The 13,192-nt window shown below is 36.0% G+C and overlaps 1 protein-coding gene across 40 annotated transcripts in view; it reads left to right on the plus strand.

Moving 5' to 3' along the window:
• TTLL5 (tubulin tyrosine ligase like 5) overlaps nucleotides 1-13,192 on the plus strand; it is a 269,877-nt gene that overhangs the window by 112,545 nt on the left and 144,140 nt on the right. For 35 of the 40 annotated variants that reach the window (XR_007412723.1, XR_003135328.3, XR_003135327.3 and 32 more), the window contains one exon: nucleotides 7,346-7,530. Coding sequence is in view for 30 of the 40 variants with exons in the window: in XM_025443972.3 (XP_025299757.1) it covers nucleotides 7,346-7,530 (185 nt within the window). In the remaining 10 variants the exon portion in view is untranslated. The remainder of the gene's footprint in view (nucleotides 1-7,345; nucleotides 7,531-13,192) is intronic. The other 5 variants (XM_049113734.1, XM_049113737.1, XM_025443966.3 and 2 more) reach the window with 1 other exon arrangement.

Raw genomic sequence — 13,192 nt, forward strand, 5'->3', positions numbered from 1 at the left:
GGTGTAATTCATAGGAGTGGAATCATTGGATCATAATTCATGCTTTTTGTTGTTGTTGTTGTTGTTGCTGGGTAACTTACAAACTGTTTTCAAAGTGACTACTTTTACTGCCAGCAATGCATGAAGGTTCCAGTTTCTCCACATCCTTGCTAACACTTACTCTTGTCTGTCTTTCTGATTTAACTTATTCTGATGCGTTGGAAGTAGTGTCTCATTTTTATGGTTATCATTTGCATTTCCCTAATGACTAATGATGCTGAACATCTTTTCATGTGCTTATTAGCCATCAGTATACCTTCTATGGATAAATATTTATTCAAATCCTTTGCCCATTTTATTTATTTATTTATTTATTTATTTATTTATTAATTAAATTTATTTTTTATTGGTGTTCAATTTACTAACATACAGAATAACCCCCAGTGCCCGTCACCCATTCACTCCCACCCCCCGCCCTCCTCCCCTTCTACCACCCCTAGTTCGTTTCCCAGAGTTAGCAGTCTTTACGTTCTGTCTCCCTTTCTGATATTTCCCACACATTTCTTCTCCCTTCCCTTATATTCCCTTTCACTATTATTTATATTCCCCAAATGAATGAGAACATATAATGTTTGTCCTTCTCCGACTGACTTACTTCACTCAGCATAATACCCTCCAGTTCCATCCACGTTGAAGCAAATGGTGGGTATTTGTCATTTCTAATGGCTGAGTAATATTCCATGTATACATAAACCACATCTTCTTTATCCATTCATCTTTCGTTGGACACCGAGGCTCCTTCCACAGTTTACACTGAGGCTCCTTCCACAGTTTCCTTTGCCCATTTTTAAATTGGGATGTTTGTTTTTTATTGTTGAGTTATGTTCTTTATGTAGTCTTAATATAAGTCTCTTGTCAGATACAGGACTTTGAAATATTTTCTCCCCTTCCGTTGGTCATCATTTCATGTTTTGAAGCACAAAAGTTTTTAATTTTGATAAAGTCTGATTTATCTGTTTCTCTTTTGCACTTTTACGTTTTTGGTATCACATCTGAAAAATTATTGTCTAACCCAAGGTCACAAAGATTTATATGCATGTTTTTTCTAAGCATTTTCTGGTTTAGGCTCTCTCATTTAGGTCCTTTATCTATTTTGAATTTAACTTTTGTGTATGATGTGGCATAAGCGTCTAACTTCATTCTTTTGCATGTTATATTCACTTGTCCCAGCGCCATTTGTTGAAACAGAGTATTATTTCCCTGTTGAATTGTCTCGACATTCTTGTCAAAAATCATTTAATCATAAACGTAAGGGCTTATTCTGGAGTCTCAGTTCTAGTCTACTGATCTATATGTCTAGCCTTATGCCAGTATCACATTGTCTCGATTATTGTAGCATTGTAGTAAGTTTTGAAGTCACCAAAAGTGGGCAACCCCGGGGGGTTCAGCAGTTTAGCGTCACCTTCAGCCCAGGGCGTGATCCTGGCGACCTGGGATTGAGTCCCATGTCAGGCTCCCTGCATGGAGCCTGCTTCTCCCTCTGCCTGTGTCTCTGCCTTTTCTCTCTCTGTGTCTCTCATGAATAAATAAATAAATAAAATCTTTAAAAAAATAATAAAGTCACCAAAAGTGATTCTTCCAACTTTGTTCCTTTCTTCCATATCGTTTAGACTATTCTGGATCCCTCGCATTTTCATATGAACTTTAGGATCAGCTTGTCAATTTCTGAAAAAATAGGCAGATGGGATTGGATAGGATTGTGTTGAATCTGTAGATTAGTTTGGGAAATATATTGGTCAAGTTTCTAAACAGGTTAGTAATATCCATGTTAAGATGAGTTACAGATAAGCTATGTTTTGTAAATAGTCAATTTATATTTCTTACTTAGTATCTAAGTTCAAATGAAATGGATATTATAATATGTACCTTGAATCAGAGATATTAAATATCTACTTTAATAAGTCATAACTATGAATATGTGCATGAATGTGTGTGCTAATTCTTAGTGGTTATTCCTGTAATTTAACTTTCTAAGATATATAGTAATAATAATCAATAATGTTCAGGTTTGAACTGTTTTTCCTATTTGAGAGAAATTCAGTAAGATAAATGTCTTCAATACCCTGTGTTAATCAAAACTTAAAAAAAAACAAAAAAACTTCCTTTTTCATGCTTTTCCCAGAGAAGAATAGGGAACAAAAGGAACTAATGAGTTCAAAACTATTTTTAAATTTCTGTTGTGACTTATCCTTTGACCTGCGGATTGTTTATAAATACATTATTTAATTTTCAGATAGTTGGCATTCTCTACTTCTTATAATCGTGTATTTTGCTTATTTCCATGGTGGTCAGAAAACCTATTCTGAATGGCTTAAACAGTGAGGTAAATGACAATAATAGCCTGCAAGTGATTTGAGTAAATTTTTCCGTGGTTATTGAATAGTTCAGGAGTGACAGTAGGATATGATTTAACTTCAGACTTTCTAAAGATAAATATACAGTATGAAATTTCAAAGGTCACCATCTAAAGAATAAAAATATGGAAATTCTAAACCTATGTGAAGAAGAAAAATGGATTAAGTAAGAAGCTTACAAAAAGCAAAATAAGTGAAACTTGAAAAATACAAACCAAGTCCTAATGTCAAGAGTCAAATAAATATTAATGGGTTGAACTTGTTAGAAGAGTGTCAGATTGAATTTTTTAAAAATCCAACCATATGCTTTAACAGAGATGTACCTAAAGAACAAAAAGTGGTTGAAAGTAAAAGAATAAAGAAGTGCCATGTAAATACCAACCAGAAGAAACATGGTATAGCTATATTAACATATGCTAAAAAATAGACTTTAAGATATAAAATTTTCTTACAGATACAGAAGGTAATTACATAAGACAAAAGGTAAAGGTTAGGTTTAGCAGAAAGGTAAAATGGTTCTAAGTGCACCTAATAAAATAACTCCCGAATATATAGAATAAAGATTGATACAAGTACCCGAGGAATCTACAAATCCACTGTCTTAGTGGGAGATTTCTACATATGTCTATCAATAACTGATAGACTAAACAGATTGTTTTAAGTTAACAAAGATGAAGAGGATTTGAACAAGTCGATAAGCTTTATCAATTGATCGTGTATAGAACTGTGTACCCAATAATTCGAGAAAAACATCTCCTCAAACACACATAATATATTTATAAAACCAGTCATGTTCTACACCACAAAATAAGACAAATTATATGAAATAAGACACATTTCACAGAATGATAAAATACAGGTCCATTCTCCATCTACACTGCAATTAAATTGAAAGGCAATAACAAAAAGATACAGCATATAACAAATCTTCATGAATGTCAGGATTAAAAGTCAGACACTGGTGTTGTATAGAGGTGTTGAATCACTATATTGTACACCTGATACTAATACTACACTGTATGTTAACTAACTGGAATTTAAATAAAAACTTTAAAAAAAAAAGGAGTCAAGAAATCATAATGGAAATGTAAAAGTATTAGAACTGAATGAGAAAACTGCATGTTCAAGTGCTTGGAGAGCAATGAAAGGCAGTATTTGGAGGAAAATTTATTTCCTTAAAAACTTTCATTTGAAAAGAAGAAAGGCTGACAATTACTTTGTTTTGTGGACATTATTGAAACATAATCTAAATAAAGAAAAAAGAGAAGGGCAAAATATCAGAGAATTCAGAAATAAAGCACACTAGAGAATATCAAAGCCAAAAGTTCTTTGAAAACCCTAATAAGATGGACAGATCTCTGGTGAGACTGATCAAGAAAAGAGAGAAGAAAAAAAAAAAAGAGAAAAAATAAAAAATAAAATAAAAAAATAAAAGAAAAAAGAAAAGAGAGAAGACATGAATAAATAATATAAGGAATGGAAAAGTGGTAGAGCATACAAATATTGCATAGGTGACAAAAAGAATACTGTTAAACCATTTTATTCCAATAAAATTGAAAACTTACAAAATGGACAAATACAAAAGTGTAACATGTAAATTGACTCAAGAAGATGAAGAAAGCCTCACTAGTCCTGTAAATATTTAGAGAATTGAAACAATAGTTAAAAATCTCACAAAGAAAATTTGAGGCCCAGATAAGTAAGTTCCAACAATCTTTCAACAGGGAGATAATTCCAATCTTAAACTGTCCTTGAGAATGGGAAAAGAAATAATTCTCAACTCATTCCATATGTCTACTTTAATCTTAATAAAACCAGTTGGGGACAATCTTAGGAAAATTATAATTTTATATTGTAATATAATTACAGTTATGAACATAAATACAAAAATTTTAATGAAAATATAAGCCAGCCAAATCTAGCAACATATGAAAGAGATAGGACAACATGAACAAGTTTATCCAAAGTACACAGGAGGGACTTAACATTTGAATGTATAAACAACATTTGCTACATCAACAAATTAAAGCAGAAGAACCATATTCATCTTAGTAGATGTAGAAAAAGAACTTGATAAAATTCCACACTCATTCATGATAAAGCTCTCAGCATACTAGGAAGAGAAGGAAATTCTCCCAAGCCGGAAAGGGCCATCTGCAAAATCCTACAAGAGGTATCAGTGTAAATGAGGAAATGTTGAAAGAATTCTTTTTAACGTTAAGAGCCATAAAAGATGCCCACTAACATTGCTTCTATTTAATGTTTTACTAGATCCAGCATAGTAAGGCAAAGAAAGGAAATTTAAAGCATAAGGATCAAAAAGGAGGAAATAAAATTTGTTATTTGCAGAGAATATGTTGTCTACATAGAAAATTGAAAGTAATCTACAAATACATTTTTTAAATAAATATTTTAGCAGTATAGCTGGCTATAAGATCAATATTAAAAATCAGTGGCCTTTTCTGTATATTAGAAACAAAGAGAAAGCATTTTTTTTGTATTGTGGTTAAATATATATAAAATTTACCATCTTAACTTTCTAAGTTTTTAAGTTTATAGTTCATTGGCATTAAGTACATTCACATTTTGTGTAATAGTTACCACCACCAAGAAAACGATAAATTTAGGAAAGAAAGGAAATTTTATAAGGCCTTTTGAAGGACATTAGAGAAAACCTAAATAAAATAAGTTAAATAGACTATGTGCACGGATGGAAAGAATCAGTGTCATAAATGTTTCAGTTCTCATCAGATTGATCCCTAGATTCAATACAAGTTCAACCGGAACCTCAGTAGGTCTTTTGTTACACTTGACAAGAACAAAACTAGAGGAATACCTTATTATGACATATAAAGATATGATAATTAAGACAGTGTAGTATTGGCAAAAGTATAGACAGATGGGCCAATGGAAAAGGAGAAGAAATTAGAGATATACAGATAGATAGAACTTTGATACATATCCAAGATGGCATGGTACATAGTGAAAAAGGAGAGGTTTCTCAATACATAATGCTGGGATAGTTAATAATACGAGGGAAAAAATGAAATTAGGTCACTGACTCATACTATGTATAAAATCAATTTCAAATGCAAAACTTAAAACTTCTAGGATAAAATAGGAGCGCCTGATTGACTCACTTGGTTAAGCATCTGACTTTTGATTTAGGTTCAGATCATGATCTCAGGGTTGTGAGCTTGAGCCCCATATCAGGCTCTGCACTCAGCAGGGAATGTTTGAGATTCTCTCTCTTCTTCTTCCCCTCCTCCATGCTTCCGCATGTACGTACATGTGTGTGTTCCCTCTTCCTCTCTAAAATAAATAAGTCTTTAATAAAAACTTCTAGGATAAAATAAACGAGACAATCTTTAAGATTGTATGATATGAAGCAAGTGAAAACATAAGCAAAACTCCTATAAATCAATAGGAAAAAGACAACTCAATAGAAAAATGATCAGTAGTGTCAGAAAGGAGGTAACACATATTTGATGTCATTATTAATCAGTAAGTGTACAATGAGATTTTTACTCCCTTAGAAGTGAAAAGAATTAAGATACTTGACAATACCAAGTGTTGGAGGGGATGTGGATCTGTAGGAACTCTCATATTTTGTTTGTGAAAGTGTAAACAAATTCCACTTTGGTATTACGTAAATTTGAAAATTTACATACTCTAAAATTCAACATCCCATTCTTAAGCATATACACAAGCGAAATTCTTCCACATGTGCACCAGGAGATGTATTCAAGAGTGTTCATGGCCGCACTGTTTATAATAGCAATAAGCTTCAAATAGCCAAAATATCCATTGATAGGGTAAGAGAAAAATACATTGTAGTGTATTTGTATGGAATATCAAGCAGCAGATTAACGTATTTTAAGCTATCCTTAGCAAGGATGAATCTTGAAAGTATGGTATTGAATGACAAGAGCAAATCTCAGGAAACTACCGCAGTAAGATATTACTTTATAGAACTCAAAACTAAGCAAAATTATCTAGTATTTTGTTTATGCATACACACACATACCCACACAAATACATTATTTTTTTTTACATTATTAAAGATATTATTAAAAAGGAAGGGAATGAATGATAAGGGGAGGTAAGAGATGTCTCAAGCACGTAGTTGATGCACATTAATTAGTGATATGGTTTTTGAGTTGGGTAGTAAGTTCACAGGGGTTCGTTATAGTATTCTTTATAACTTACACATCTGTTCTAAAATTTTCTGTGTATCGCACAATAAAGTAAACATGAAAAAGTTACAGATTTTTTTTTAAGCAGTGTCACCAGATTATATATAGCAAATGATCACAGTTATCTAAGCATTAATAAGACAGAAAGGAAACATGTTTCTACTTTTCTGGGTTTTAAACTTTTTTCTGTCAGCTATGTGACTTCCGTCATAGAAAAAATATGAACCTTGATATTATTAAATAACTTCTTTTTGCTAGAATTTCAGTGCTCAAAAATAATAGAACTCTCCGATATTACAGTTGAAAGAAGAGCATTTAAATATGAAAGGAAAATGAATCATTTAGTCAATATAAGATTATTGCTGTTTTTCTAGTTATACTGTTTTGCTTTTATCTGTTTTCCCTTTTGAGCTTGGGAAGAAGGATTGTGGCTTATTTGACAGTAGATGCCACAGACTACTGATAAGTACAGCCCCATCACAAAAAGATAAGAATTATAATGAGTTTTAAAACTACAACTTTTTGTTCATCAAGATTAGTAAATTCTAGCAGTGGTTGTTCTCCACTGCATATGACGAAATTTTGTGTGTGTGAAGCTTTCATAGTAAACAAAAATATATTAATAAATGCTTGTAACGAGTTGTCCAAGATCCCTGGGATTCAGTCAAGTATCTGTTGGCTGAGATTTCTTTGTCATCACCCTAAGTTTTACAGGGTTTTTTCCCAAGATGGGTAAAAACTTTTCTCTCTTTTTAGCAGGTTCATGCCATCCAAACAAACTGCACTCGGGAATGGCTAAACCACAAAGAGAAGAAGATGGTTCTCTGTACAGCAGACGGTATAACCCAAGTATGGTTACGGCCGAGCTTCAGCGGCTGGCTGAGAAGCAGGCAGCCAGGCAGTATTCCCCATCTACCCACATCAGTCTCCTCACCCAGCAGGTACGGACAATTGGGGGACCAAGAGCTCTTTGGTCCTGAGGATTGTATTAAGGACACAGTACTTTATCCTTCCCTGCCTTTGCTCATTTCCTGTATGCTGATGCTTGTTGAAGGAGTACTAGTTGGTGTGAGCTAAAGAATGAAAATGTTCCTCTTCATCTTTGAAGAAAATGAGCCTCTGTTTCAGGTATTCCAAAATTAAGCCTGCTAACTCTGATGTACTCATTTCATGGATAAACAGATCTGAATGTTCAGCTGTCAAATAGACTTTTAAAGGATCTTTAAAAATAACTTCTTTCTTTGGTAAAATTTTCCAGTGAGTTCTAGTCTTAGAAATCTTTTTACCAGAATGTCATAACATTACCTTTTACCTTTTGGGGTTTTTTGTTTGTTTGTTTGTTTGTTTGTTTGTTTTTGTTTTTGTTTTCGTTTTTTTAACTATACCACCTTTTTGTCTCTTGATCTCAGGACATTTTATGGCTACTGATTAGTGAAGTATCTCAATACACCTTTAGCCAACACATATCATTCTCCCCATTTTACAGATGGGGGAAACTGAGGCTGAAAGAAGATAGAATCAAGGTCATTCAGGAAGCTGGATAGATGGAATTAGATACTGCAATTTTTACCTTAAGTTGTGTATATAATAACAAGCTTCGAACACAATGAAGTTAGGTGAAACTTTCACAAGAACTTTGGGATTGTTTTTGTCCTCCTTGCTGATCATCCCCATGGCATTTAACTAGAAGTAGAAGCCATGTCTTCTCCCTTTCATTTATGTAAAATGGCATCAAAATCTTCCAAAGAAATATAATTTAACTCCATGGTTACATTTTGCTACATCTCTCCTGCATCAGAGTCTTAATCAGTGGCAACTCTGTAATGATAATCAAGTCTAGAAAAAAATGAAGCTGAAAATAACTTTGAGCACATGTTAAAAGTAGGCAACACACTGCTCCCTGGTGGTGCCCTGCTTCTCTGTATAAAATTTAGAACCGGAATTAAAGGTAAGCTTTAGCTTTACTTCAGCCTCATCTTGTAAGGCTCTAATGAGTTTTGTGTGTAAGACTGTAATGAATTTTCTTTCTCAAATCCCTAATCGAAGGGAGTAGATGAGGTGGCCTGATTGGAAATAGGAAGCAAAGAATCTTTTGAGACTTGAGGGAGGTTGGTGTGTTAGATTTTAGTGATGGAGTGATGGGAAGAGGGATTATAATGTCATAACCATGGTAGAATGGGAAGGAATTTTGAAATGTGAAGTGGCTATGAGGAAGGAAGAGAGCCAGTGATCCACTACATGTATTTCACTGGGTCACTGACAAGAGTGTATGTTTCCAGTTTATAAATGAGCAGCTAGAAGCACTAAGACATTAGGAAAATTTCTTTGCAGTCATAGTAAAAAGAACGTAGCCAATATTAGTGTTTACATATTTTTAGCTTCTGTCATTTGGTAAGCTGCAAAGCTTGCAAAATGACGAGATTCTGATCCTGTGGGACTCCAGGGTGATTGTATCCTAATTGGAAAGTTGTTCCCTTCAGTCCATCTGTCTTGTCTGAGGAGAACTTCAGTGCCAGAGAATTTAAAGTCCACCAGACTCCTGTTCGTAGGGATCTGAACTTGCCATTAGATGTCAGTCTTAACTTCTAGAGTCTGATAAGAGGGTGGTTAGTGCTTGGTACAGTGCTGAGGGAGGGGCTGTAGTAGGTAATAAGCAGGGTGGGTGGCAGAAAGTGAGTTGGACTAGCCGTCTACAGATCTGTCTTCCACCACCATTGACCAGCTGTGTGATCTGGGACAGTTCACTCAACTTTCAACCTCAGGATCTTTGTTGATGGCAAAAACACAGTAGGTTCCTGAGGGTAGTATGCAAAAACTACTTTGTATAGTCTAAATGCCATGTATTTGGAAAGTATTGGTATTTCAGCCATTAAAGGCTTTCAATAATAAATGATTTCTAATCTGATTTGAAAAAGTGAGTTTTTAAATATAGTGTTATCAAAATATGAACTTTGTTAATACAAGCTTTGTTAAAGCTCAGTTATATGTTATCTGGCTCCTTCTCCTCAGAGCAAGTAATTCCTTAATTTGGAACTTGGGAAATTCTTTTATTCTTCTTTTAGTAAATAATAGCCTGTTGCAATGGCATCAAATGGGCTCTGGCCCAAGTGTTTACAAGTGGAGGTGCAGACCCAAAGTGGGGGCAGCTCTGCCCTTTTCTCTTGACTCAGGCCATGAAACCTTCAAGGCAGTTTCATCAGAAGCAGCTTTGTGTTCAGTAATTAATTTAAATGCTTTTTACTTCTTCTTACCTCTGATTATTTCCTTCCAATTCCTATTTTGTGTTTGTTTTCTTTTTTTTTTTTCTTTAAATCCAGTAGGGTTAATGTTTTCTTCCCCTTCTTACCTTTTTTTGATAAGATAGTTCTGTATATACTTATCCATTCTATTGTTTTCTAATTGGTTGTTTTGTTTTGTCTTTACTAATTCCCTTTCTTCTGCTTTTACTAGCTTTATTTTTCCTCTCAGTTTCTTAAGTTGGATACTTACTTTCATTCACTCTTGTTTGTCTCTGTTTTAAAGCTATGAATTTTCCCCTGAGTATCGCTTTCATCATATCCCATAAACTCTGATGTATCTTTACATTGCTTTTCCGGGTAAGGTGTTAAGAGTCTTTATCACTAAATAAAGAACACAGATTTTTAAAAATTATTTGTGTTTTGGAAGATGAGTATAAAAAATTGCAATCTTTGGGTCCATTTTTGAAAAATTATTTTATTTTGTCTATAATTTCAACTACTTACCTCATTAAAGCTTTTTGTGGCATCCTTCAAAAACCTTTTCATTCAAATGTGGTTTTTTAATTTATTCATTCAAAAACATTTTATTAAGCTCTTAGGAATGTTCCAGGCTTTGGTACTAAGCCATGGAGGATGATATAAGACATAGTCCTTGGCATGAAATAACTTACGATGTGGTAAGGGCGACAGCCACATAAACACATGGTAGTACTAGCATGGAATATGCATGGCAGAGATATTTCTAGGCAATCACAGAAGTCTCAAAAGGTAAAACCTAACTCATTTTGTGTATGAGAGTGAGAAGGCCATAGCCTTCTTGGAAGAGATTATATGGAAGCTGAATCTTAAAGGTAGGCATGTGGGTGGCAGAAGAAGGGTGAGTACAGGTTCCAGAATAAAAGCCAGCCTTTATGTTTGTAGGGAAATAGCAGGCTGGTTAGTGCTACTGGAGGATAGGGAATCAGCAGAGAGCAGCTAGGATGGAAGCCAGAAGAGAAGACAAAGGCTGATTTAAGGAGAGCTTTCTCTCTGAAAGAACTCCTCTAAATCTCAATAGGTTGGGGGGTTAGGGAGGCCACAGAGACACACAGTTGGCTTTGTCTTTTAGCTTGATCCCTCAGGTAGCTGAAGGAGGGTAGATTGTAAGATAAGACACTGTCACCCCATTTCCCTGCTGTTCACTGGTGAAGATGCTGAGGAACAGGGAGCTAGCTAAGGGTAAAGAAAGTACTCTGACAACCCCAAAATTTTAGAATAAAACTTTGAGTTACTCAGAATTTACATCAGAGGCTGAGTTCTTAGGGATTTGCATGGCTAAGAACAGAACCTTATTTAGCTTGTAATTACTTTCACTATCTCTGTTATGATTTAGCTTTCTTTATAGCCTAGAACACATGAAAACATCAAAATTTCCTTGCCACATGAAGTAGCCACAGAGCCACTTCAGAAATGTTTGTGCCGGCATGTGTACACTTGAAATAATGCTGGAAAGAGATACATGTTCTTGGCGTACGTTATTCAACAAGTTACCCTACAGATCTGAGCAGAGAATGGGTCACATTAGTTCTTTCCCTTGGCACACAAGAGGCTGGTTGTCCTTTGGAAATGGGGTTCTTTGGAATTCAGATTGTACATCCCTAAAAGCAGGGTTTTCTAGGAGCAGTCCAGTCACGGGAAGGGCTGCAGTAGGTGTCAGGGCGCTGGAGTAGAGCATCAGCCTCATTACCTCTACCTCACCCCGCACTGGGAGAGGTGTGCCTTGCCACTGTAGCACACTGCACAGATGTCGCCCTTTGTGGTTACTGCTGTTAGTGAGCAGAAGAATGTGGCCAAGGAGCCTGGCTCTGTGGTGAGGAGTGGGAGGCAGACACTCAGAGGGAGCCCCGGCCCTCTCTGTGCGGGCGAGTGTGAGATTTCAGGGCCCAGCTATCATTAGGAGCAGCTCCAGCTCTTCCAGCCTGGGAGTTTAATCAAAGGAATAACAGCAGACCACCCAGGCGAGGGCTCCAAGGCGAACGAATGTGCTGTGTCAGTCTCTCTTCCCCAGCCAGCCAGTGCCCGGGACGTGGCCAGGCCTCCTGGAAATGTGCTGACAGATACATAGGAGGGAGGAGACCCTTTCTGCTTCTCACATTTTTCATGTAGATGGAGAGTGGAAAAGAAAACCGTTCCATTTCTTTCATTTTTTGCTCCCTACCATGATACTTTTCTAGAGCAGTTCTAGAGAAGGGTGTATGCTGCAGCATAGAATGTTTGGTTTGGGGACGCCTGGGTGGCAGCAGCGGAGTGACTGCCTTTGGCTTGGGGCATGATCCTGGAGTCCTGGGATTGAGTCCCACATTGGGTTCCCTGCATGGAGCCTGCTTCTCCCTCTGCCTGTGTCTCTGCCTCTCTCTCTGTCTCTCTGTCTCATGAATGAATAAATAAAATCTTAAAAAAACAAAAACAAAAAAAAAGAAGAATGTTTGGTTTCTCACTCATTCATATGTGAAGGAATTCTCTACCTTTTCTTCTGCATCAGAAGCCACCAGTGTGGACCTTGAGTGAATCTTAATTTCAAAATTTCCACTTGAAGGTGAAATTGGCAGAGAGGGAGCTGAAATGATGATGAATGTTATCCAGAACTGAGGTGGATGGCACCCAGTTTATCACAAGCTTGGACATTTGGAACTCTCCTCCTGCCTCTTTAGTGTGCCCAGACACATTTGAACTGTTGTACACTTGTGTTCTGACTTGGTGTTGGTTTTTCAAGTCTAGCTCCTTTGGTTCTGTATTCTTTCTGGGTAGAAGTTAACACTTCTTTGTATGGTATACATTATTCTTTCCCATTTCAGAAACAGAAAAGGATAAATAGGAAAAACAGGAGCTCTTGAGTCAGTGAGACCTTGGAGAAGTTACTTAACCTCCCTATGCCTTGATTTCCTCCTCTGTAAAATAGAGTGATTTTGGTATTGAGGCTAATTCTCCTCCTGGGTCTCTGTGCCTCCCGGCTCTGGGGCCTCGCTCCAACTGAACCTAATTCTATAGCTCTTCTGTTGTCTCCTAAGGCTCTTAACCCACAGTGTTCCTTAGTTCCTTAGCCTGCTGTATAGTCTCTTGTTCTGAAATAACCTTCTTTTCACCCTGTCACCCCCTCAAGCTGTCTTCCCTGTACTACCAAAATTGTTTTAAAGTAACATGCCCTTGCTGCCCCCATGCCCCTGACTCCGTCCCCTCCACAGTTACTTTTGCAGTCTGACCTTATCTCTTACCATTTTGTCCAGCAATCTCTCAGAGTTTGCCAAGGACCCTGAACTGCCAACTTTGGTCATTTTTTTTTAACATTAAAATTTTTTTTATTTTTTTATTTTTATTTTTTTTTACT

The sequence above is a fragment of the Canis lupus genome, chromosome 8, assembly GCF_003254725.2.
Source record: "Canis lupus dingo isolate Sandy chromosome 8, ASM325472v2, whole genome shotgun sequence".
Taxonomy (NCBI): domain Eukaryota; kingdom Metazoa; phylum Chordata; class Mammalia; order Carnivora; family Canidae; genus Canis; species Canis lupus.